The following is a 26,966-nucleotide window of genomic DNA, read 5'->3' as shown; positions in this document are numbered from 1 at the left end:
TTGGCCTGCCAAAACGTGATCGGGGTCGAAATAAAAACCCTGATAGTCCCCTCTCTTCTTTTAAAAATTCTGGATTCGCCACAAGGCGAGGGAGTTGGGGAACTATTAAACACGACCTTCAGTGGGACCCTTAAGGTTTTTTGAAAAGGATTTCGTGCAGGAAGGAAGTCGTTAGAATCTATTGATGATGACGATCGACAATGATACGATACGGTACAATGAAAACCATTGACAACAGCTAGCGGCAGAAAATCAGCGGGGTGAGAGATCCTTCGTTTTAATTTTCTCTTGTCCGCTATCAGTCCTTGGCAAAACAAAAACAACAAAAAAAAACAGAAGTATGCAATTTCTTTAGGAATGTGTGGCGAGAGTCACATAAAGTCAGCAACGTTTGCTGAATGACAAAGATAGGGCGTTAACATACCTGATTGAATTTTAGCTTTTCAAATTTAAATGTTACCAATTGTTTAATCACCCCAGCATTGTTAACAAATACCGCGTATCTTGTAGCTTGTATGTATAACTGATCTGTTGCTTGCTGATGAGCAACACTGAGAAAGATCGTGATTACCAACAAGACTGTGTCGAGTGGAATAGTGTTTATCGTTAAATTTGTAGGTGGCGTGTACAGATCTTCAGCAGTCATGGGCGTGAGCCTGGAGGGAATTAGGAGCGTCTATTTGTGTTCGACTAAAAGCGCTGTATCGTGTATTCCGTGAGTGCGATGTAAAGCGGGGATGTACTGAACGCATCATCATGGTGTGGCTAGAAAAGGATACAAATGGACGTCAACACAGTGCCAGGGTTAAATGTATTGGGGGTGGTGGGGGTGGGGGGGGGGGGGGGGCACATCACGAGCGCTGGAGCTTCTATGAGCTTCTAGGAGGGTCCGGGGGCATGCTCGCCAGGGAGATGTTCAAATCTGGGGTCTCTAAAATAGCATTTCCAGACTTTCCAGCCTTCTGAGAGCATTTTTCTAGCATTTTTTAACTGACTTAAAATAATTATTGATCAGATATGTGTCTTGAACGTTGTACTCTCTATGCATGCAAAACGTTATTAAGATAGCACTGGGAAAACAGTAATTACGCAAAAAGAATCCAACAGTATCCTAGCATTATTACTGTTCAACTTACGGCCCTGCAACATCCACAGCATAAGATGAAGGGGGGGGGGGGGGGGGAGGGGGGAGTACCTCAGTGAAAAAAATGTGAGTTTTTTTTTAATATTTTGGAGCTATTGTTTCCCTGCACTATATCGTTTTAAGGTTCTTTCTGTCTTGATCGCTGGTAAGTTTCCATGCAGGTTTTTAGACCGAGGATGGTCCAAAGTTTGGCGCGGGGAAAGTCGTGGCCATTGTACAATGTCATGAAATGACTTTTCATTAAAGCACACAGATATACAGTTCAATATTCGAATGTTCGGAAGCGTCACCGCAAATAAACCACTTAGCGGCTAGAGAGATATATGTATTCCTGCCACATTTCCCATATATAAACTTGTTATCCGAATAAAGACCTTAAATTGCCGCCTACAAGCGGCGGTGACGTCAGAAGAATTGTAAAAGGGGATATTAAGTTGATAAGAGCAAAAAAATGCGTCACCGAAAAATTTAATTTCACCAAAAGGTAACCCATTGTTTGTGTGAGATATTCCTTTGCTTTTTAAGAAATCTCCTCAGCTTCTATGGAAACCGCTTACTTACCCTTACATTTAGTAATTGACACAAAGCTTAAACAAGACTGCAATTTAAAGTAAAAAATAAATACATAAAAAATAGCCAAGGCTGGCTAGGATTAGCATCAAGGCCAATTCAAGAGGAAAACTTTAACACCAGGGATACTAAGGGTTCGCTGATATTGAATGAACTAAAAAAACCTTTGATAATATTGAAGCCCAACTTATAGCTTGGAAATTTGAGAAACTGCCCTCCATCTGTTCTTATGTTTATTTTTAATATTCACTGCTGCCAGGTTTACTTGGGAATGGGGACATATTTAAAATCGTCTGCTTTTTTTGATGCCACAATAATGGCTGCTTCCAGATTATGTACTTCTGGTGCTACACTATTTCGCACGAGATAGAATGAAACAATATTTGAAAATATTTCTCCCATCTGACGCTATTAATAATTATTATGACCTATTTGACTGACATATTGTTCCGAGGACCCTCGTCTTTACCAGTTTCAGTTCAAAACATCTTCACTTTATTTTCCATGCACGTCCTTATTCATATTCTTTTATGGTGATAATCAAGGGTGAGAAAGTGCTGTAAATGTAGCATACAGATTACAGATAACTTACTGGCTTTTCAATAATAAATTGTTCCAAATAAAAAAAGGTTTTTTTTTTTTCCCCCCCCCCCCCCCCTCCCCGCTTTTTTAAAATTTTTTTTTATAAAAAAATAAAACTTCCTCTTAATTAATCCCCTTTCCATTTTTTTTTTTTTATACACCCCCCCCAAAGCCCGGACCGAAAAAAAAAAAACGAAACCAAAATAAACCACCAAAGCGTTGCATAACTATACATATTTTCCTTGATAACGCGAGCACCGGCTTGGAATATTTGAACAATGTTTTCAAAAGAAATTGTCACAGCCGGCATTTAACACACTTAAAATACTCGTAAGTTTAAGATTGAAAACACTCTTTTGTTATTTTTTCTAAGGTAAATAGAGGTTTTAAAGTTAAAGAAAATATACACGAATGCCTCTTGGTCATTGTGGTTGTCAAGCTTGCGAAATACCTCTCTGTTTTCAAGTTTAAAATATAGCTGCCAAATACCTGATATAATCTAACAGCAATAGGACAAATATAACTCACTTAACGAGCAACTTCCTCAAAAGAAATATTATCTTTCAGTTCTTTTTTTCCGTAATCTTGATCTGTTCTGCCGTCATTCGACACGGCTGATTTCAATCTACGCAAATGCGCGTGGGCGAACGAGACCGGACTCAACAACGAAAATATAAATCAATTTTTTTCTTGTATGTCGATCGAAAAAAAGCGAATAGATACTGTCTTTAAAGCTTTAAGATTACAGAGGAAATAAAAAAAAAAATATAAAGCCCTCTGCTGGGCCATGGGTTGATAACAATATCACCCACGCGACGAAAAAAAAATTACAAATGTAAATAATATTCTGTTCATCCATCTTTGTTGTATTCTATTAAATGGTTAATAATTTTTTGAAAGTTAGACTCCGTTTTAAACTTGCCTTTTAAAATGTTATTATTTTGCCACCGAAAAAAAATTATTTCTACGGTTTCTGGTTCGTTGTTGAGTTTTCACGCGGGATCACAGATCACGTCACGCGCTAACAAGATTCGGATGCAGCTGCGTGCGCCGGCTGTCAACTCATTTGTTCAATATGCAAATATCCATTCCGGAATATGGAATCAGATCATCGGGAAGAATCTGACTCCTCAAGCGTGGAATTTGAAGACCACATCAATATTTCACTTCTTCCCGACAAGAAACACCATCGAACGAAAAGATTCCGCGGCCCGAACTTTGTGCTTAAACTGAGGGAAATGTTCGGCGGGAAGACGGCCATTTATGGGGTCGTAACGGCTCTGCTGTTGCTGTCTGTGTTGCTTCTCGTCGTCTTCGCTCGGCCATCTTCATCTTATGAAACTGTAAACAGTAACAGCAAGAAGAATTCTCGTCATGATTTTCAACAGGCTAGAGATGTTTCTGTAGCCAAAAAAGAAGCGAATCATAAGGAATCTCACTCATTAAGGCTACCGAGACACATATCACCGATCGAATATCTTGTATATTTACATCCTAATCTGACAACGTTTAATTTCTCGGGGAAGGTTGACGCTCTCCTCTACTGCAATGAAGCCGCCAATAATATTACACTCCATGTTGGAAAGAAAATCAATTATTTCAACGTAGCAGTAGGAGAAATTGAAGATAGAAGTGACATAGACAGTATAGTTCCATTGGAAGTGACGGGGATCTCTCGACTACCAGGAGAAATGATTTCCATCTCGCTCGGCAGTGAACTTCAAAGTGGAAAATACTACTTTCTTGTGATCGAGTTCAACTCCGTGTTAAGTAGAGGACTTTCTGGATTCTATTTGAGCACATATAAATCACCATCAGGTGAAACAAGGTAAGGTTTTTCGCTCATTCTTATACTTTATTTTCGCTAGGGCTTTTTTGTTGACTACCGGTGTTCTCATCTGCTGTATGATAGCGTAGTCTTTGTTTAGACACACGATAAGTGCACGGTGGAAAATTCTTTATTTAAAAGGAATTTATTTGTAGTGAGTGCTTTTGTATACCGTAGATTTTGCAGTACGGAAAATAAAGCCTTTGCAATTGATGTTTGCACAGAAACGGGGAGGCCTTTCTTGTTTCTTCTTGTTCAATTAATTTGCCTTTTCAGTGATAGCTAGCTCGCCATTACAAAATCTCTGTGTAAATTAACCCTTAAAGCTTATATTTTCGAGGAAAGGTGTGGATTCCTTAGAGTATTTTTGTCATCTAATGCATTGGGTTTTTCTTGACAAATCACCTTTATTTGCCATTTTTATTGGAGAGATCAAATGTACAAACAAGGAACTTAACGTCGACAGCACGAAGGAAGCAATTGCTAAATTTAATTTTATCCCGATCATCAAGAGATCACACGAAAAATTGACAAAATTACAGCATTTTTTTTAATTTCGAATAAAATGTTTCCGGATAAATCCGGGTTTTTCAATAGTTAATTTGTGTTTTACCAAAAAGAAGCGATGTGCGTAATATTGTCATTCAAAACATTGCGATATATAATAATTTTATTAAAGCCAAGTTACTGACAAGGATCAACCTTGACTGCCAAGAGCTAGTATGTTTCTAATTTATGCAAATTATTTTAACATCTCCCGCCCCTATGCAAATATGATTAATTTGCTTGATTTTGTATTTTGGTGAAAAGGAACTAAACATTTGAAATTAGACACCCTTTTTACAACTGAATTTTTAATTCAGGAAGTAAAGTGTCTAGCCCAGTCGCACTCACATGGTTGGTTGGGTTGGTTAATTGGTCCAACAGCTGTAAACATTTTTTGCAACTCCGCTCACCAGCGGATATAACAGTAAAAAGAGTGTAGCAAGGCGGCCGTATAAAAGCGGCCTTTTAAATTTAAAGGAGTTTGACAAGAAAAACAAAAATGAAAAAAATGTGGCTGGCAAATACGTCTAGAGGCTATTCTTGATAGGGGGGTGGGGGGGGGAGTATCTATTAGACACTGGGCATTTATAAGAGGGGAGCATCTAATACAAACTTTACACCTCAGGGGGGGCATTTATTAGATACAAGGCGTTAAATTGAGAGTGGGCGTTCATTAGATCACATACGGCATACTTCAATATACATGTGTTTATTTTGTTTCCAGTACATGTATACCCACTTACATGTAAGCCCTTTACTTCAAAGGCACAGTTCTTTTACAATGTTTATACCCTGTACATCTTCAGTTGTGTAACAATTGGCAACGGACTAGTATGAAAGTTCTACATTTTAATATCTTATGAGACATTCAGTATTTCCAAAAAAGACTATGGCACCAGCTGGTGATGGGTACTAGGAGAAACTGGGAGAAATGTACTTTCCCCAATATTTTACAAAGAAGCTCCAAGGGTTAGAAACCATACTGTACATGTGAAAGAAGGGACAGGAACCAAAAGTAAAGGCATGAAACATTTGAAGTCCAGACCGCCCACAACTATTGGGGTACCGGAAACAGCAGGATCAATTTTTGTTGTAGACTTTATGCCATATTTCTAAGTAATCAGTAATTTAATTAGTTAATTTCTTTTGGAACAACATTATTTTTGCATACTTTGTAATTCCGTGTCCTGTTGTTTGCTTTCTTAGATATCTTGCAACAACCCATTTTGAACCGACGGATGCCAGAAATGCCTTTCCTTGTTTTGATGAACCTAACATGAAAGCAATGTTTTCCATTGTCATTGTTCGAAAGAAACATCATGTAGCATTAGCCAACATGCCACTGAACCGCACTGATGGGGTAAGAGTTTTTCACTTGCATGAAGTTTAAGTTTTTTTTTCTGCCTACATGTACTGTGTACATGCACTCTTTTCATTTATATAATGTTATTGTTGTTATTATTGCATTTACATCAAGTGTTAGTGTTTGTTTCTCATGTTTGTTTTGTTTTATTTCAGTGTGGTGATGCTTCAGAGCTGTGCACTGACCACTTTCAACGGAGTGTTGACATGAGCACCTATCTTGTGGCATTTGTTATTTCTGACTTTGCGAGCATATCAAAGCAAACTGCCAGAGGTGTTAAGGTAAGTAGTAAATACACAGTACCAGTGCAGAAAAGTTATGCTGTTAATTGAAAGTTAACCTGAAATCATAATAAACAAAATTTATACATGTACGTAATTCAATAGCAAGGGAATGATGAGCCTTCTACCATAATTTAATCTCTTCCATTTTCCTTGCTCTTTAGAACATCATCATTATTCCAACCAACTTTTTGAAATAAAGCCCTTTTGTAGTTTTAAGACATGTGGTCGACCAATGGTTCATGTTGATGACTGTACATGTGTACCCCTTGTATTATAACAATAATGATACTATGATTTAATGAAGACTGAAGTGCTGAGGGACTAGGGAGATGCATTCATAATACTTTTACTTTACTTTTTACAAGTACACTGTACTGACAGTTGGCACGTTTAGAGAGAAACGAGCATTTGCACAAGCCTCACCAAGAGCCTACCAAGCAATTGGGAAAAGAAAGCTGAAAAAATTCTGGTTTCTGTTGAAGCTCTGATTAAGTTTTTCGGCTTCTTTTCCCTAATTGCTTTAATTGGTAGCCTCCAGGTGATAATCCTGTCATCGCTGATTTACATGTACTGTCAATTTGGTATCAGGACTCCACTGTCTGTACACATACATGTAAATAAATAAATAATAATAATAATGATAATAATAATAATAATTATAAATAAATGCTTGTGTTGCTTGTGTAACATACAGGTCAGTGTTTGGGCACCTCCAGAACAAATTGAACAAGGACGATTTGCTTTGGATGTTGGGGTAAAGGTACTGGAATACTACGAAGAGATCTTTAAGGTTGACTATCCACTTCCCAAGCAAGGTATGTACATTGTACTAAAGCTTCTGTGTTTATCAGAACAAAACTTATAGCAGAACAACTACATTTACAGCACCGCTGTCACTCAAAAGTAAGCTATCAACTCTTGTCTCATTTCTCACAAGACGAGTTTCTCATCTTGCGATATGAGAATCACAACTCTTGATTTGAAAATTGTGTTTGACAATATTTGGAATAAAGTCCAAGCAACTATCTTGTAAAATTTCTCGCAGTGTAGCTCGATGCCACAATCTCATCACGCAAGATGTACATGTACAGTAATTCTTGTCTCGCAAGAGAGAAGTAATTCTTGGGTGCATTAAAGTGGTACTATGATCAAAATTTTACCTTCCCTTTTCTCTTCGGTTTTTGAAAGTACTTACATTAAATAGTAACCTTGCCAAATTTTAAGTTCAAATTCGAATTGGAAGACCACTTATTTCACGCGTAAACTTCGGCTTTGGCTTGCCGCCATTACTAGATTCAAAAATGTCCGAGGACCAAATAGAGATCTGGAACTAGTTGGGGCGAGAGCATGCTGACGTCATATGCGCATCAACAAAATGACTGCTTCGAAGGCTGGAGTGACCGATCTGGAAAAACATTGGTTTTCTTTTTAATCTGTAGTGATGTAGAAGCCGTATCTACTGCGCAAATGTTTTTTAAACATACTTCAAGGCATCTCCAGGTCACTTTTGCACAACATAGTGGCAGAAAACAACTCAAGAGGCGGAATTTCGTGATATCTTAACTCGCCCGAACCACGCAAGATGAATATCATAGATCGTCTGATAACTTTGAGGGAAACTTGTACTCTTGGAAATGCTTTATAGATATTTCTCCCTGCAACCATTGTGGGGTAAACTTCTTCAACTATCCAAGGGAAGTGAATAGAATAGAACGCTTCGAATTATCTACAGTGAGTTTACTGTATTCGCTACTTCTTAGAAGCAAAACATTGGGTGAGTGGCGTAATTTACTTCTGTTGCTCAAGCACTTGTGTTCTAGAATAGTCATTTTTAAATTAAATGTAACTACTTCATGTCAAAAAAGGTAATTTTCGGGCAAATCGGCCTGTATGTTTCTGAATTATATCCTCTATTGTACAAATAAACTTAAATAAATTCGCACGAGGCGGTACATTATGTGAAAGTACATACAGAAGGATGCAAAGCTTAGCAATATCTTTTTACTGTGAGAATGTTTCCATTGTAGTCCTCTGTATACTCTGCAGTCAACTCACCAGCACGTATTCAGTGTTGGTCACTTGTTTATTTCTGGCATGCAATGTAAAACACTACAGTAGGACTGTACTTCATTGTGCACTTAGAATATATAGTATTAAATAAAATAAAATCCAGATAGCATGTATATACTCAGTAAATCTTTTTTATATTTAAGTACAACAGGGGCCATGAGCTATAATTACGACCTGTGCCAATCACTTATGCTGTGTGCAACAGAGCACTGTTGATATCCTAGCTACACTTTATTTTGAGTTTGCAATATATTTATTTTTTGGCATGCTCTTTTTGTTCATAATTTGAGAATGTAGTAGCCAACAATAAATCACGTAAATGTGCCAGAGAACTCCTGAGCTGCTGATCCATCATAATTTCTCTAACACATGTACAGTCAAATCTGTACCATAAATACAAATGTTGTATTGATTGAGGTGCAGTGGCCTAAGTGTAAGTTCTCGGACTCCGGATCAAGCAGTTCAGGTGTGAACTCTTACTGGTGTCATTGTGCTTGTTCTTGGGCAAGACTACTCTCATGGTGCCTTTGATGAACCTATACTTGCATCTCATCCAGGGGGGAAGTAGAAATACTCCTGGTTGCTTAATCCTACTTAGCCAGGATAAGCTTGCTTGATGGGCAACTAGACTTGCATGCAGACCTTGCCTTTTTGTAACAAGGGGATAATTATGAGGTCACACAGGACCCTTGCAACCATTATATGTGTATTTATTTAAAGAGTATACACGAACTGCGAAGCCGACAACAAATACAGTCAAACCTGTACCATAAATAAAAATGTTGTCATAGTAATGGGGTAGTTGTATTGATTAAGGTGCAGTGCGGTGAGGCCCTATGCGCCAACTTGGCGCCAGGGGACAGGTGAAGGTGACCTAATGGTCAGACTCTGAATCGAGCTGTTCAGATGTGAGCCCAGAACAGTGTCATTACATGTATGTGGGGGGAGTGGGGAGGTTAAACCTGATATGCTTTGGCCTGATGGGCAAGTAGGCTTGCATGCAGACTTTGCCTTTTTGCATCAAGGGAGCAATTTTGAAGCACATTTATGGGAATTAACCCCTTATGAAAGGAGAAACTGTCTCCAATAGGGTGTCTGTTTATTTAGGGTGGTACTTGGAGCTGGCTTTTTTACAGTCACATTAAGTTGACACAAGATTAGTCCCAAAATTGAACTCTCAATTTCATACACATACTGCAGATGCACAATGTACTGCCAGTGATATTCTCTAGAAAGAGCCACTGTCATATTGCATATGATACCATATTTTCTTGAGTAGACGCCAGACCCCGACTCAATGCGGGCTTCATTTAAATGCCGGTTTAAAACTGGAAACGTTTGATCAAGGTCCCAGTGTTTGTTCGAGGTCCAGGTGTTTCCATTTATGAACTTAAAACTTTATACCCTTAACATTATTTACTTGTTCCCATGTTGTGATAAAAATAACTAAAACAAAATCACGGGGCCAAGAGAAAAACAAATGGGTGAAATGAATAAGAAAAACTACTCCTACCCAGTCTTGCTGCTACTTGTGGGCCAGTTTCATATAAACATTATCAGTAAATAGAGTGAAGGACTCTATACAGCATTCAAATGGTTTTCTTATTTTAAGAAACAGGAATACTGAATGCTGGCTGAAGCTGGATGTCTGAAGTGTTATTACCCATTAAAACACTTAGTTTTAAAAGGTTTATTACCTGTATTGTAGTCAAGGAAGGTAAAACTGTATAAAATTCAAGGAACTAAATCCATTGATCACCTGCACCATCTTGTTGACTTTAATTTTTCTGTATAAATTTTACATTATTTCATGTAAATAAAGCTTTTTTCGGAATAAACAGCTGAGATAGATTTTAAGCCCATGGCGTGTATGATAGATTACAAGAACATGAAGAATGAAAACAACAGTTAAAATCATTTCAATCCTTCGCAAACGGCAATAGCAACCTACATGTATTTGCAGCTCTATTAATTCAAACATTGCAGACATTTTACTATTCAATTACGTTGTTCTCATCATACCATGTATTCAAACGAACGTAGTCCATGAATCGCCGTCCTTTTCGTTTTTCGAGGCTTCTTCGATCGTTCCTTCGATTGGACAAGAAGACGGCAGCTTCGTTGTAGGCATACAGCGCCAAAACCTCATCGAATGAAATAAATATTGAAGTATTTGCATACAAACATTGCCCTTTAGACCGACGGAAAACGGCTTTAAATTCTCATTATAAGAAACGATACCGCTAAATTGCAATGTCTCTTCGTTGCGGCTCTCTTCGGTTTTGCCACCGGGCAAACTAGACGAAGAATTTGTCGAAGAAATATCTTTTATAACCCTGTTAATTCTCAGTATATTCTCTCTTGGAACACTCGAAGCTCGAAGCGACGATGCGCATATGACGTCAGGAATCAACTCATGCGTAAATCCGCTTTTCAGTACAGTCGCTGGCTCACTTTAGACGTCCGAGTAATGGCGGACGGGTTTTCCACGATTTTCGGCAAGCTATTTCAAGGCTTATATCGATCGCAACGTTCTAAATTCTAGCGCGCTAGTTAAATTTAGCCTTATTGAACAAATTGACTTTAGAAAAAGACGAAAAGAAAAACAAAAATTTTGGTCATAGTAGCACTTTAATTCTTGAATAATTGTATTTTACAAAGTATCGGGTATATTTAATTTTTTTTTTTCACAAAGGATTATCTTGAGAATAACGTTTTATTATGGCTTCATGTATAATAGATCTTATAGCCATTCCTGACTTTGCTGCTGGAGCTATGGAGAACTGGGGTTTGATCACCTATCGCTTGACCTCCTTGTTATATGACGAGAACAAATCCTCAGATTCAAACAAGCAGTGGGTTGCTGTGGTGGTTGCCCATGAGCTAGCTCATCAGGTTTGTGTGTCATAAAACAAAAAAAGAAGAAAATATTAAGCTCTTGTTAGGGAAAAAGTCTCTGGCTGACGTGTACTTTCTTGCTTCTGGTGCTGGCTTTTTCACTTTTCTTAATCCATTACGTGTAAACTTACATGTATGTGCAATGTTGTATGTATGTGCAAAACCAAACCACTCATCATATCATACTATGTCTAGTTGTAGTTGTGAGTCTTGCCTCTGTTGATACAGTCCATGTACAAAATGAAATGTATATCTTACTTGTATAAGTAATTTACTGTGCTGTCAGTTTGTGTCTCTGTCACTACCCGTGAAGTTTTTGTCTTCAGTTGTTTCTGTTATACTGTGCAGGTGTATCAATGTTCTTCAATATTCTATAGCCACAGTAGCTGTCCAGCTACATAAAGCTGACGACCGCTGTTGACTCTTTGTTTGTTGCTAATGATCAAGGCACAATTTTTTTTTTAATTTCCCTGCCACATTTTTTTACAATCATAAAATTAAATGTAGCTGTGCACACAAAATAAAGTTTTGTTCAAAAATTTAACTGCACTGTAAATTTTAAAGTTGAATTACTAAATAAATAAATTTTAACAACTAACTTTTTTCTTGATACACGTAATTTGCTTTGTTAAACTATTAACACGATTTCAATTTTGTTTGAAAAGTAAGCTTTTTTTTCTTCTGTTAAAACTAATAAAATAGCATATTAAATATTAATTGTAAAATATCACAGCATTATTTTTTATATTTTTTCAACTTATTTTTTAATTGTTTAACCATTTTGTATAGCCTTTTAAAGTTACACAGTCACATGAACACAATGAAGAAAGGGCATTGATGAGTTAACCAGCTAATTTGGTGTGGAAAGTGAGATTACACAGGGCTTGTTCAAAATAATAAAACATTAAACACAGCTGTTTTGTTTTGTGGGTGTGTCTCACAGATCAGTTATTTGTTGTTAAGCCTTCTGTTTCAGTAGAACTAATTTAATAGCCATATTTTTTTCTCATGCTTGCATGGTTTAATATACAAGCAAATCCATGGTAAAATTTTTGCCAAACAATCTATACAGACTATACCTGAGTTTAGGACTAACAAACAGTATGTCTGCCTCTCCAGAATTTTTCTTAGTTTACATGCAATTAAGTAAAGTGAAGCCCCTCAAGGCCAAAGGGACTCATATGAAGGGAAAATGGTGTTATCATTTTGGGGAAACCTATTTGGCAGAATGATAAATGCCACTATTTTGCTTGCGGCTGGCTTTTACTCCGGTTTGCTAGCAGTCAGCTGTTATTTTTAGTATCGGGAAATAATACTGTCACTGTTCCAATAGGGCCCCCGTTTGGGGGGTGCGGGGGAGGGGGGTGGGGGTGGGGGGTGGGCCAAGCTACATGCAAAACTTTCCAGTTGTATGCTTTGTACAGCTATAACATACCAGTTATGGTGGGTGTATGGATATTTTCTAGAGCAACGCTTTCTTTGTTCTAGTTTCTCTTTGAGAGTTTATATACCTTTGGGAGGTTATGCACAAACTGCTAGATGATTATCCTCTTTTGATTGATCAACTATTTTTACTTTTATTTGGTGCTGTTGTTCATGGTGAAAACAATACATAATATATATAAAGAAAATAACACGAATAAAAAATCATTCTAAAAAAGATGTAAAGGGCATATAACCTGGGAGCTCCGCTTTTAGGCTTGCCTAAATCTATATATTATTTTTTCAACTTATTTTTTAATTGTTTAACCATTTTGTATAGCCTTTTAAAGTTACACAGTCACATGAACACAATGAAGAAAGGGCATTGATGAGTTAACCAGCTAATTTGGTGTGGAAAGTGAGATTACACAGGGCTTGAAAACTGCAAGCGAAACACCTTGGGGTAGAAGAAAAATGCTTAAGTTTGGACCTTGTATTTTCTTCATTACACAAAATAATTTCATCCAATGTTTAGGCAAGGGTAATAGTTTGAATGTTTGAATAGTGCAATCTTGAATGTGATTGTCAGACCACCAGAGTTTTGAGATTTGAATAAAGTTCAGAAATGTTTGTGCTTATGTCCTTAAGATGTTTTATTTTCAAGCCCTGATAAACTAACATCTTAATGTCTAATCTTGGTATTTTAAAAAAAGCTAGCACTAAACTACAAGAAAGTGTTAAAACTTGATAAAAAGTAAACATTTACAAAACCTGCAAAATTAGTAAACTTGTTACATCCAGGAATGCAATAATAATGGTGATCAAGCCCTAGTGGATGACACTTTTGTCATTATAAAACTTAATCTAAATTAGCTTTACATTATAATAGTTAAGACAAGTATAATCAATGATAAGAAAATAATATGGATTACTAGTTCAGAATGTACATTTGATATGTTCAAAGTACATACTGTGTATCCTTAGATTGTGTCAAAGGTGAATGAACATCTGGGGTGTGTGTGTGTGTGTGTGTGTGTGGGGGGTACTCTTTGAAAATTTTGGTGCAGGTTGGGATTTTGCTTCCTGTAAATTTTACCCTATTTCAGAATAAAAAATGTTTTGTTTTTTTTCTTCCCAATTTTTTAGACCTGACCCCAAAATTGATTGCATATTTCAGACCAGATTGTACCCAGGAACTACTTTGGTTTGTGTTGGCTAAGGGCTTTAAGTTTCCAGCACTTTTGAATTAACCTTCTCCAGAGATAGGCAATAACAACCATAAAATAGTTTTTTCCAGAGTTTACAAACCATACCCTATTTCAAAATGCCTTCACAACCATACATGTACCCTTTGATGCTGTGGAGTAGGGATGGCGCAGTGGTGAGAGCGCTCGCCTCCCACCAATGTGGCCCGGGTTCGATTTCGGCCCGGTGCCATATGTGGGTTGAGTTTGTTGTTGGTTCTCGCCCTGCTCCGAGGGTATTTCTCCGGGTTCTCCGGTTTTCCTCCCTCCAGAAAAACCAACATTTCCAAATTCCAATTCGACCTGGACAGAGGACCCGCATGAAAACCAGCTAGCGCTGATGTGGCTTCCTCTCTAAATATAGCAATTTATTTTATTTATGGCTTATATAAGGGAGTACCCCCTCCCCAGGGTGAAAATACAAATAAATGAATATAGAAACCCATGCAAATTGATTCACCGGTTCCAAGGCCATTTTATTTACATACAATGAACTTATGAAACAGTAGTTGTTGCATCTACACACCACACAATGTACAATAACATGTACATGATTGTATGACTTACAGATTTCCTATTGCATTCACATGTAGTCCCAATAAAATGATGTTAATCCTAAATAAAGTATCCCTTAACAAATGCAATATACTTTCACAATAAATACAATAAAGTTAAGATTAATAAAGAAATAATAAAAATAACATAAAATAAAAGAAGTGATGATAAAATGATAAACTTTGTCTAAATGATTTTACTGTGATGATATTGTATGCAGACCTCATTGCCATCCCTGACTTTCCAACTGGAGCAATGGAAAACTGGGGTCTAATAACATTTCGCTTGACTTCAATCCTGTATGACCCTAGCAAGTCATCGCACAGCAACAAACAATGGGTCGCAGTGGTTGTTGCTCATGAGTTGGCTCATCAGGTTATTTCATTCTGTATAGTAACTACATGTACTGTGCCTCTAGTTCTTAAATTGAAAATACTTTTATACACTCTGTTGAGACTTACAGCAATTCAAAAATTAGTTTGCATGATTAAAGGTTTACTGCAAAACTTCTGTAGCACAGTATTGTCCAATATTGGAAAGCATTATAAAGGTTGTCAAATTTGCATCATTGATTCTAATAAACAATCTGATTTTTGTGTAGCAAAGCAGCATTAAAAATAGTGATTTTATAAGTGCTTTAATTTAAAATTTGAAATACTGTACAGTGTAGAAAGTAATTGAAAGTATTTTGTTAAATATGTGTTTCTTGTAGAGCAAAAATGTACTGGATTGTTAAATGTTTTTGTTGTCGTTGTTTGCTTGTATGGCACTTGTATAGTGTACAGATCAACTGCTTGTCGCTGTCCATTAATGTCTTAATTACCATCGGACATGAGATCGATAAATAGCTACGATCTTTTTAAACAAACAATTAAGACATACTTGTTCAAGAAAGCATTTGCGTGTTACAGCTAGAGCCTCTTTTAGCATGACTTCCACGAATTTTAGTTTTAGATTTAGTTTTACTTTTAATCTTGAGTTTTCGATTTTTATACTAGGAGAGTTTTTAATTGTACTCTTATATATCTTCATAAAATATTTGTAAATTTGTTTGTTTGTTTGTTTTTTTTCTTTTCTTTTAAGTTTTAAATTAACTTGATGTAGGCGCATTTGATCATATTCATATGCTAATTTGCACTGAATAAGTATTAAATTATTATTATTATTATAAATTATTAAACGTTTTTTTAACTTACAGTGGTTTGGTAACTTAGTAACAATGGAGTGGTGGAACGATCTTTGGCTAAATGAAGGATTTGCCAGTTTCATGGAAAATGTTGGAGTAAATCATATCCATCCCGAGTGGAAGATGATGGACCAATTTTTTCTTGACAAATTCCAAGTTTCCACATCCTTGGATCAACTCAGTAATTCTCATCCTATCATGGCTGTAGTAAAAGACCCTGCTGAGATTAATTCACTGTTTGACTCAATTTCTTATGACAAGGTGGGTGATTTGTTACACTGTATCTACCGGTAATTCAAAATGAAGAAATTAAATGTATATTACATGTATACAAGTACTTTGATTTTCAGTCCTTTTCTCAAATGCTGTACTGGCATACATGTATTACGTAATGCACATGCAGAACTTTGTAACAAGCAATGATTGTCATCAAAATGGCCATCCACTAAGTTGCCTAATATTTTCATACATGTACAGTACATTGTATAATAATTGAGTTATTTTATTTATTTATCTTTATTGACTGTCAAGTATAACTTAATTTCCAGAGAAACAAATGTAGATGGTTGTGATTTTTTAAACTCCAGTTACATGGCTGTATATTTGATTGTATTACTAAGTAGCTCAAACTTGAGAAACAGTATTATTTTTGTCACATTTTAAAACAGCAAGAGAAATGTGAAGTGCAGCAAGAAATGTTTGACAAAATTGACAGTATTTAGAAATGTGATGAAATGCTGACTGAATTGTATTGTGACCTCCTCCTTTTAGGGTGCAGCCATAATCAGAATGTTGGAGGATGTTCTTGGAAGGGAAGTTTTCTTCCAAGGTCTGCAGCGATACCTCAAGAAGTACAGCTTTAGCAACGCAGAGACAAATGATCTCTGGGAATGCCTTACAGAAGCAATACCAGCACAACAGGTGAAGGAATACTCAAATAGTCATGTCTTAACATTATTCTTTGTACACAGGTGTAATGCTTTGACTAACAAATTTCATGTTTGGTTTTGACAGGGTGGCGGCAAGGCACTTGATGTCACTGAGATGATGACAACATGGACAAGTCAAATGGGCTTCCCTGTTATTACAGTTAAAAGAGACGCTTATGATCCCACATTAGTTCATACAACACAGGAACGATTCCTTGTTCACCCCGAAACTCGAACTCATTCAGATTCTGAGTAAGTTTGCTGTACAGTGTCACGATTTAACAAAATAAACATAATTATGTAAAGAAGGGATCAAAAGACATTCAAATCTTGAAATAATGGCTTTAGTTTTGTTTATATACGACAATGTTTACTGTCTTCTAACTAACGTGGTTCTGTGTATTATTTTGCAGATATCTTTGGGTAGTTCCCTTAACCTATGTGAGTGAGGTATCTGACCAGAGACATGTGGTACTGACGAAGCACCAAGCTGAACAAAGTAAGACGCTGAATTACAATTATTGCTCCTTCTTTCCCAAAATAGATATCACTAAATATCCTTTATTTGACTAGATTTTACTAGAAAGCCTTTATTTGATTTTTTTTGTCTTTGTCTTCCAAGCCTTGGCACCATGTAACAATTTTAATATATGAAAGTGGTCTACTTTATTATGAACATATACCAGTCGTAGTGAATATCAGTACATACGTAATGATTAAATGTACTACATGTAAGTGTAATACTTTTATTCTTTGTTGTAGTTCATTTGCATCATGGAGTTAATGGCAATTCGTGGTTCAAGATGAATGCTGGGCAAAGTGGATTCTACCGTGTGAACTATGAAAGAGAAAACTGGGACAAACTAATTAATCAACTGGATACAGATCATCAGGTAACGAGACAAACTGAAATTACAGCTGTAACAATGAGATGCAGAAGCTGAAAGCTAATCTGGCAATACTTTACCTTCACGTAGCCTCTTTGTGAGAGTTAACTCATAAGAATTAAGGCTTTTGCTGTCAGTACTGCAGCCTAAGCAATTCTATTAATTTTCAAATTAAGTTCCATTGAGAATGATTTCATACACACAAAGGGAGCCATTGCTCTATTCATATTACAGTAATTATTATTGAAACAGCAGCTCAAAACATGGCTTATAAGGAAGGTCACAATGACTTTTCTAGTGAAACAAGACTTAAAAAAAAGTCGATTAAAAACCCACACCAAGTGATGACAGCCATGGGGGATTGTACAATATACTGTAGGATGACACCATGGTGTGCTCTTGCAGGGTAAAAGAAGGGTTTGGTTGTGAATTTATTTTTCCTAGTGTTAACATTGTACCCTTGCTGCAGTAATATGAATCTTAATGATTTACAAGTGGCAAAGTACACTGTGGAAAAACTGATCTGTTAGTAACTCTGATTGTATTTAGGCACTGTCTGGAGCAGATCGTGCAGGCTTGCTTGATGATGCTCTAAATCTCGCTCGGTGAGTTACTTCAGCAAATCTTATGTTTGACTTGTCAGATGAGACAAGCTTGGTATTTGCAAACTTCGTATTTGTTTAGCTTCATTGCCTGTTGATATTTTTTAACATTGACTGTTGTTCTATTTTCTTGTTTTAGGAGTGGCTTGTTAGCTGATGAAGTGTCCCTGCTTCTCACTCCGTATCTTAAAGGAGAACGAGAATATGTTCCATGGATGTCAGCCCTTAGCAACATGGCTTACTTTGCTTCCCAGTTTTCCACTTACGACTCTGTGAATGGATCAACAGACTATTATTCTACATACAAGGTGATATCTAGCTGTTAAACGTAATTAACTCTGTTTTGCATTGTCATTCAGAGAATGTTTCTCCAAGTAGTTTATTACAAGCCATACTGTAGTTTTCGGATTAGTTAAAAAGTCAATGCATACGCAGATGCAACTACTACAAGTGGACCAACTGCATGAAAGATAGCAGGATGAAGATTTATTTTGCTTCCTCAACTCTACTCCGCAATGACCTTAATCTACGTTCCTGTCCGTCGTGCTATTGTTAGACTGTTTGTTTGTCTTTTTCTCTTCAGAGATACATCTTGTACCTTGTTGACGACATAGCCAATGAGTTAGGCTGGGAAGAAGCCCCTCATGATCCGCATTTAAAGAGGTATTTTTTTAATGTGAACGCATAGTTTTCATCAGGTTAATGAATTTGTTCTAACTTTACCTAGTGCCTATCACGTCGTGTTAGTGTAGGGTACTACTGGACCGCGAGAAAGAGATGCATTGCTCCCTTCCCACACTGTACAAAAAACTTCTCAGTTTATCTGTTAGGGTGAACATTGCTAAGGAGGATGTTAAGTTAAAGTTAAACTTCTGTTACATACATATGTGGAAACTCAAACACGTGTGCCGTAGATGTCCTTTGTTTTAAGATTACAAAATAACTTCTTGTATGATCTCAATATTGAGATATTTTACTGTACTGTTCTTCTTGTTCAATGAAGATATCTTCGCGCCACAGTGTTGCATTTGGCCACCGAATATGAAGATGTGCTCCCAAAGAATGTACGGTCCCTGAGTCATACAACTAAAGCTCTACAATTGTTCAATGGTTGGCTTTATAACAACGAACCGTAAGTACCCTTTCCTCCAATTTATTGAGGCTGGGTTGTGGAAAAACTGTTGCAACGCTAGCTCGGAAGGAAACACTCTCTTAGTCATTATAATTATTTTGAATTTGTAAACATAAATGAACAGACATGTTGAGTTACAAAACAGCTGACGTTTGGAGCGTTAACGGTTAATTAGCCCTTCTTCAGAAGGCTGTCCCTTAATACACCAGCATTAGCTTTTAAGTATTAGTACTGTACTGCTCTAGCTGTCTTGTGTTCCGCATCAATTAAACATGTAATGAATAAATTAAATGCAATCTCTCAAACTATTAATTAACATGCAGGGAACTTTTCTTTAATTGCAGGATCACACCCAACTTACGGAACATAATTTACTCCATCGGAGTGAAGGATGCAAATGAAGCCACTTGGAACAAAGTTTTTGAACGATTCCAGTCCGAGACAGTTCCGTCGGAGAAAAGGAAGTTAATGTACGCACTTACAAACAGTCGAGACCAAGGAATTTTAACGAGGTAAAGTGGTAATGTGGGATTGTATACATGTAGGTTACTGCTAGAAACGGTTTCTTTATAGATCGGGATAGTTTTATAACATTAAAATCTCGATACAAAGACAAGCTACATTCCATTCATCCTGTTTTTTGTCCTTTCCTGTTGGTTTCTGTTAGGCTACTCAATTACTCATTAGATGAAAGCAAGATTCGTTCTCAGGACTCTGTAGCTGTAATTGATTCCATAGCCAAGAATCCCGAGGGACGTCTTTTAGCTTGGAAGTTTGTCCAGGTTAACTATGATGAACTCTTTAAAAGGCAAGCGTTTTCTTTTAACGTTCTTTATTTTATAACGTTAGAGTCGTGTCTCTTGTGTTTGTCTGTTTATATGAACGGCTGGGAGTGACATAACAAAGCCAACTGCTTGTAGATGATGAATGGCCTCGTTTTAACTACTGCTTTGTAATCTGAAACATGTTCTGAGTTACTTTCGTTTGCTTTTCCCTTTTCATTCTTCTGGTTTTTGTTTTATATGATTATATAATTCGTATACATGTAATTCTATAAACAGCCGTACGCTCGTTGTTTCTCGCACGATAGGGGCATTTTCGTGTCGCGTGGAAGTGGGATGCATGAGAACATGGAGATGGAATGCGCGCTAGACAATACATCTGTGTTTTCAAAAAGCTTCAACTTCAGCTCTTCTTATTTTCCTGTAGATATGGCAAGGGTTCTTTTGACTTTAGTCGTTTGATCAAGTCAAACACCGCTCACTTCAACACGGAGGAAATGAAAACCCAAGTATGTATAAAATAAACAATTTATAAGGCTCTCCTTAATGTATTGGACGAGTTGAGAGAATTTAACTGTCGTTTGTCAAAATTCATGTTTGTAAAGTTGCCTTGCCTTGGTAAGTTCGTTAATTTTTCGTAGCCTTCATGTTCGGCTTTGTTTTGCTCAATACAAGGAGATATAAGATACCAATTAATGATAGGTTTATACTGTAGGAGCATGCGATGACTCAGACTGTCAGTCAAACACCACTTGACACATGCGGGGCCGAGTACAAGACGAAAACACGATATTTTGCCTTAATGAAACAAACGAGCACTTCTTAAGCACTTTAGTTTGTTACAACAGCGACGACGACAACAACAACGAAGATGAGTAGGATAACGATACCAGGAAGGTTATGATTGTAATAGTTAAACTTATGGCCAACAGTCAGGTTGTTTAACCATCAAATACACTCACTCATACTACTTGCTTTGTCTTCACATGGAATAGTGCCTGCCCCACCCCCACCCCCACCCCCACCCCCGTACGTACAGGTGCTTACTTTATGCAATGTTTCTGGCAGTGACGTAGTGTGAGAGTATGGTGGTCTGACTGTCGAGTGATTTACCTTGATTTATGTTGTCGTTTTAGGTGAGTGAATTTTTTGACAGTAGAGACAAAGGATCTGGGGAGCTGGCTGTACGTCAAAGTCTGGAGAGTATAAATGCCAATATAAAATGGATAAAAGATCATGCACCTAAAGTTGTTGCTTGGTTTGAACATTTTCTCAACCAACAGGCAAGCCACCACGTGCAGGCAGCACTATATGACGAGATGTACAAATATGGCCGTCCGTAATTACATGATCCTCACTCTTTTACGTATTTTAATTTCATACTACCCAGGGCTGCAGTGAAACACGATGAACTTGACCCAATTGGCGAACTTTTTATTCACATATTTCATTTGTGAGTTCCATACTCATACCCATCCACCCTCTCCCCCCTAAAAGAAATCCAGAAAAATGACGATTATTGCGCATGTATAGATAACCTGAGCCAGCGATACTTCACCGTTAAGCCACAGTAAAATGATCGTCCACCTTTGTGCTGCCAAGGTTTAAAAATAACATTTACTAAGCGGTTTAGAAGAGATGGATTTTTTATCGGAAGTGAGCGCACTTTTCCTTTATATGGTTCTGGACGGGGGCTATAACGTGAAAAAAAGGCAAAATGTTTATTTTTTCCAAAACAAAGAAAACCAAAGCTACATGTATCGCTTGAGAAAAAATACGCTCAAAAATTGTTGATAATGATCAAATACATTGTAGGTGTTTCATTTTGATACAAGTCAGTAAAGTGGGCCAATAGTAACAGTTTCTCGTGTTTTACTGCAGTAATTTTAATTTGGCCACAAATAAATATTCCTTTATACTACGTTTATATTAAACGTATTGAATTCTCTTAATGATACGGTAAAACTTTTTTGCGTTGCAAACAACTGAGCCGTACGATGCAAGTCTTCAATGAAATTAAAATATGTAAGAAATTTCTTGTCAAATACTAGTAAGGTGCAGGGTTCATTCACTCTATCAAATAATAATAATTTGCCTTCATCTCCTAAAAACATGAATTTTCTTTCCATTATAATAATTTTTGAATTTCGGGGTTGGGTCATTTGCAAGGCACTGTTCTCGGGTTTTTTTTTCGTCGGAAATGACAAATTACTATTTGGACAGTGCAATAAATATTTTATGTGGTGAACATAAAAAAAATGAATAATTGTATTTTTTTTCTTGTGGAAGTGGTGGATTCTAAAGATTTATTTTTCCTAATTTATTCCTTTAAATATCGGATTAAGGGCAATAATGGTTATCGTGAATACCAATTGTAATTGAATTAACGTCGCAAAAAAACACGATTATAGTTTGAGAGGCGGTCAAATGACTTTCTTAAGGCAAACATTGCCAAATCTAATTATTTTAGGTGCACAACTGATCACTTGGTCTAAAGAAAATCCAGGACAAACAAAGAAGTGAACAACAGCAATATTGTCCACTAGCTTATTTGTGGTTAGTTCGGTTTTGCCTTCCACTAGCTTGATTTGATTGAGTATTACCAAAATGACATCATGATAACTTTGGAAAGTCAATTACAGCGCTCAATCTAGAGCAAATAAATTCGAAATTAATTTTTTTTCAAGTTAAACGAGTATAGGTGGATGAGAATTGATCATTATTTAGTGTCGCGGTTCTCTTCCAGCTTAGTTATAATCAAGGGTATTTAGGCTAAAATTTGCAGCTTCGTTTTAGGGCTGGTTCTTCGCCCAATGACGAATGCCCGCGGACGAGTTGTTGCTTTAGTAAGCATAATATGTAGAGACAGGCGTCTCGATATTGTAAAATAATGTAAAAAGGGAATTTCCTTATCTCACCTTACTTGTTCTAGAGTGGAATCGCAGGAATACTCTGGGTTTTCTGTCCATTATTTATATTATTTATGTTTCGTTTGAAGAAAAGGAAAAAATTAAACCCATTTGCACCCACTAGCATTTTGAATGCATTGAGATGGTATTTGTCATAAATACGCCCTCAGTTGTTAAAGGGGTTGCGTCGTCATGAAGTTCAAAGATAAAAGCAGGCTTTAGGTTTATAAAATTATAATTTTATTTTTGTCCAGAACTCTGAAGTAACATCATCGCCTTCTCGATTGATTCGGAATGCTTTTTATTTCGCCGGAGTGGCTGTATTTTCTTTCAGCGGCACTTAATTAAGGGGCTTAATTGTAGGTAGTACAGCGTTGGGTACAAGCACGTTATTTTATTGACATTTTTTTAAAACATTTTGATTGGAGCTTATAATTAAGCCACATGCGTGATGACCACCAAATAAAAAGTAACATAGCAGGTTTACTGGGATTCCTGTGGTGTAACCACAGTGCTTTGTGTTTGGAAACGAACTTTGCAGGTTTTCTTTGTGAAATGAAATGTTCAATCGCTAGCACTGTTGTTTCCTTGAAGGTGGTATTGTTGTTGGTAGAATTTGTTTGTACTAGTAGTACAACCAGTATTTTGTTGTAAATGTAATTCCTACACAGCATTAAAAAGTAAATGAGTTTCTCTGCACTGAAGTGTACTGTTCTGCTTGATTTGTTGTTGTTGTTGAGTGTACATTTCTCGTATTCGGATGCACAACTCATTATTTCACCCAGAAATATCGCTCGTTGTTAAGAAAAAAGGATTTAGGAACTTCTTACAGTACGACCCCGAGATGTTTATATATCTGTTCGATTTTCCAAGAACCTGGCGCCCAAGGCCCAAAACAGCCCGGGGCTAGTACAAGTCCCCAGCCCTCCCCCCAGGCTAAAAGGTTGTCACCCCAGGAGCCCAGCTGGCAGCTGCAACACCGGTAGGGTGCCTTCTACACAGGGAACCCTGCACCGGTATCATTCAAAATATTCACAGACTACACAGCTGCATTCCAATTTCACACAAAATTGCTCAAAGGGGCCAGAACCTAGCTAGGCCCAGCGGTCAAAAGTGACACCCTCCCCTCCCCCCGAAACCTGGCAGCCAGGTTTCTGCGAATTCTCTGAGATATATACAAATCAAAAAGAAATGAGGGCTCCATAACTATTAGCTAGCGCACTGTCCGCTTCATGGAGTACAAATACTGCACGGAACAAGTACAGATATCTCGCCGATTATATGCCCGAATAGAGCTTCGGTTAGCCCAAATATTACTCAGGGACTGATTGTTCGAAAGCCGATTTATACTAACCCAGATAACAAGTTGTTCAAGGGTTCAATTTCACTTGTAAAAAAGAGTTTTTTATTGCTTATTATTTGTGGAGTTTGAGCCAGATTGGTCGACGTCAAAACTGAAGCACAGAAAATATAAACAGAAAACCTCACTGAAAAGTTAAAAAAACAAACAAATCTAAATCGAGGTAAATCCTTGTTTCTGCCAACCTGCAACCTCCTGCAAAAAATCGTTGCCGCTGGAACAAGGAGCGCTGGCTCTTTATTTACAAGTGACTCGTTATTGTAGATTGAATAATAAGCAATCCAATATGCAAATATGGGATAAATCTGTTGTTAATTTTAAATTGCGCCGAGATTGTGCCATTACGGTAGTAGCTAACCATCTGTTATGTGTTCCTCGCATTCGATATGTACACAGGCTGCCATAGAACATCTGGACCAATTTGTGCCCTTCTGTGGTGTGTTCTTTTGGCGAGTTCAGTAGCGACTGAGGTGATTTCAGAGCGCCGTGGGCTTACCGATACTAGTGCTGTAGAGGGGCGGAAATTTCCATGGCACAAGATACGGCTTCCCCAGACTCTTTTGCCTGTTAGCTACAAAATAGCATTGAAAACTGATTTGCAATTATTTCAGGTCAAAGGAAATATAACAATACGAGTCAACTGTGCCGAATCCACAGCAAATATTATTCTTCATGTAAAAGACATGAATGTATCTAAGATTGCAGTGTATGAAAAGAAGCAAGAAGTAGAAGATGTTCCTGCAAGTTTTATGGAAGGTGTTAAAGAAGAAGAGGAACTGATTGAAAGAACCGAAAAGAGACACACAGATCGGGAATTACGAGTTATAGGGACGATGGAGAACAAGACCCTTGAAATGTTTCTCATTGAAGTCAATGAAAACCTTACCCCAGGGAAAAACTACGAGATTTACATGACATTTGAATATCCACTTACAGAGAAGCTTATCGGGTTCTACAGAAGCTCTTACACAACAAAAGGTGGCGAGAAAAGGTTAGTGAAACAGGTACCAGGTTTGCAGGCTTCCGGACGGTCATTCAGAGATCTTTAACGCCAAAGTGTAAATTTCAAATAACAGCAAATGAGCAACCATTTGAAAAATCTCGAAGATATTTTCATTATCAGTTAGACAAGGTTTCATTTTGGTTTGTCGGAATTAATTTCTAAAAACTTTTTCGGAGATCGTTGCTGTTAGGCCTTAAAATGAGCGAGTCTTATAGATTGTTCATAGTGATTTGGCCTCAAGTTTAATTAATTTGCATACGTATGCGGCTTTAATGCTTTGTAAACATTTTAATAATGTCAAAGCAAATAGTTTCCTCAACGTAACGTTGCCCTGGAACTGAATTTTGCATTCTATGCGGTGATCACCAGGTTGATAAACAATCTAGTCGCTTTTTATTCTGTGGCTTTTAATTTTTGCTGTTTATTTTTTTACCGTGGTATTGCTTCATCAGTCACAACCAAACGAATATTCAAATGTTCAATCGGATGCGCTTTCACTGGAGCTGGAAAATACATCGAGAAGATTCAATAGCTCAGTTTATAATGGGCACTTTAATTTTCATATTTTTTTCAAACAACAGGAGTGGAGTGTTCTAAAGATACCAGCAGTATCCAAAAACTGAAACCAGATTGCATGATTGCAAGGCTGGTACTATGAAAGAAGGGCAAAATTTAATGGCCAATATTTTAACTAGCAAAAAGTGTCTTTATTTAGGGCCAGAACTATGATTGCGGTCCCTTACATCCAAAAATACGAAAATAGAACTCATCAATATTTGCTCTGCGGCTGGAGGGCCGAGTGGCAAGCAGTCCCCGTATTTCTTTTTCAGGCGAGCACGCGAAAAAGTTAGCAAGTCGCATTGATGATACAAGGAGATAGACACGACGCGCGTTTCGTGGTCATTACTCTTCCCTCCCCCTAACCCCCCGGCTAACCAGACATTCTACCGATCTACTTCTCCTGTTTTTTTCTCCAGGTATTTAGCCGCCACATTATTTGAGCCAACGTTTGCTCGAGCAGCTTTTCCATGTTTTGACGAGCCTGCCATGAAGGCAAAGTTTTCTGTCACTATGATCAGAAAAGGAAAATACACTGCGCTTTCCAATATGCCCATCATGAAAACGGTAAGAATTCCAAAGAGAAATACACTGTACTCTCCAACATGCCTATCATCAAAACCGAGTAAGAATTGGAAAAAGGAAAAGCGCCGGCCTGATGGGCCCCTAGGCTCGAGCGCATACTTTGTACTCAGTTGCCCTTACACACACAACAATAGGAGCTCTCGAAACCGATGACTACAATAACATCCAAAACCAAAAATGCAAAAAAAAAAAAAAAAAAAAAAAATCCAGATCACTTGTAATATACCTAACATAGCTCCATGTTACTAGGTAAAAGTAGGAGATGATTTATACGCGGACCAGTTCCAGGAATCAGTGAGAATGAGTACATATTTGGTGGGATTTCTAGTGAGTGACTTCGATTACAAAGAAAGCACAACAACCAGTGGCATAAAGGTAAGAACTCCGATACTCATGAATTTTAAAACCAATGCGTCGGGTTCACCTATTTGCCACACCCCGTTTCTACCCATTTAGTTTCCACTTTAATAACACGTCTTGGGTTTTTATGTTGAAATCCCGTGTTTGTTCCATCATCATACTTTTTT

The 26,966-nt window shown here is 37.3% G+C and overlaps 2 protein-coding genes across 4 annotated transcripts in view; both read left to right on the top strand.

The window, feature by feature from the left end:
- The first annotated feature begins 3,372 nt into the window (after positions 1 to 3,372).
- Positions 3,373 to 23,632, top strand: LOC144644913 (endoplasmic reticulum aminopeptidase 1-like). Of its 3 annotated transcripts, XR_013569215.1 has the most exons (19): positions 3,373 to 4,124; positions 5,877 to 6,030; positions 6,189 to 6,314; positions 7,012 to 7,132; positions 11,128 to 11,282; positions 15,705 to 15,953; positions 16,464 to 16,613; positions 16,707 to 16,873; positions 17,035 to 17,120; positions 17,384 to 17,514; positions 18,058 to 18,113; positions 18,250 to 18,418; positions 18,694 to 18,773; positions 19,114 to 19,242; positions 19,587 to 19,754; positions 19,910 to 20,050; positions 20,452 to 20,533; positions 21,161 to 22,446; positions 22,531 to 23,632. XR_013569215.1 is itself a non-coding variant. In XM_078504477.1 (18 exons), exons 1-18 carry the CDS (start codon positions 3,394 to 3,396, stop codon positions 21,365 to 21,367), a joined length of 3,102 nt encoding a protein of 1,033 aa, XP_078360603.1. In that variant the 5' UTR covers positions 3,373 to 3,393; the 3' UTR covers positions 21,368 to 23,632. The 3 variants fall into 3 exon arrangements, 2 of the variants coding, with proteins under 2 accessions (XP_078360603.1, XP_078360604.1); XM_078504477.1 differs by lacking the exon at positions 11,128 to 11,282 and adding an exon at positions 14,727 to 14,881 and having other exon boundaries at positions 21,161 to 23,632; XM_078504478.1 differs by having other exon boundaries at positions 3,376 to 4,124; positions 21,161 to 23,632.
- A 948-nt stretch (positions 23,633 to 24,580) lies between these two features.
- Positions 24,581 to 26,966, top strand: part of LOC144644916 (glutamyl aminopeptidase-like) — an 11,334-nt gene continuing 8,948 nt past the window's right edge. Inside the window, exons 1-3 of the mRNA XM_078504480.1 lie at positions 24,581 to 25,284; positions 26,274 to 26,421; positions 26,689 to 26,814. Coding sequence (XP_078360606.1) covers positions 24,680 to 25,284; positions 26,274 to 26,421; positions 26,689 to 26,814 — 879 coding nt within the window. The 5' untranslated portion in view covers positions 24,581 to 24,679. The remainder of the gene's footprint in view (positions 25,285 to 26,273; positions 26,422 to 26,688; positions 26,815 to 26,966) is intronic.

The sequence above is a fragment of the Oculina patagonica genome, chromosome 2 (genome assembly GCF_052425735.1).
Source record: "Oculina patagonica isolate OP01 chromosome 2, crgOcupat, whole genome shotgun sequence".
In the NCBI taxonomy this organism is placed as follows: Eukaryota; Metazoa; Cnidaria; class Anthozoa; order Scleractinia; family Oculinidae; genus Oculina; species Oculina patagonica.
The sequence above is the reverse complement of the archived record's forward strand: the minus strand, read 5'-3'. Positions and strand labels throughout refer to the sequence as shown.

Excerpts from the sequence above, each read along its gene's own strand:
- LOC144644913 (XM_078504477.1), top strand. The coding sequence starts at position 3,394 with ATGGAATCAGATCATCGGGAAGAATCTGACTCCTCAAGCGTGGAATTT. Across the intron at positions 15,954-16,463 it reads ACTCAATTTCTTATGACAAG|GGTGCAGCCATAATCAGAAT; the intron begins GTGGGTGATTTG and ends TCCTCCTTTTAG. Across the intron at positions 16,874-17,034 it reads CGAACTCATTCAGATTCTGA|ATATCTTTGGGTAGTTCCCT; the intron begins GTAAGTTTGCTG and ends ATTATTTTGCAG.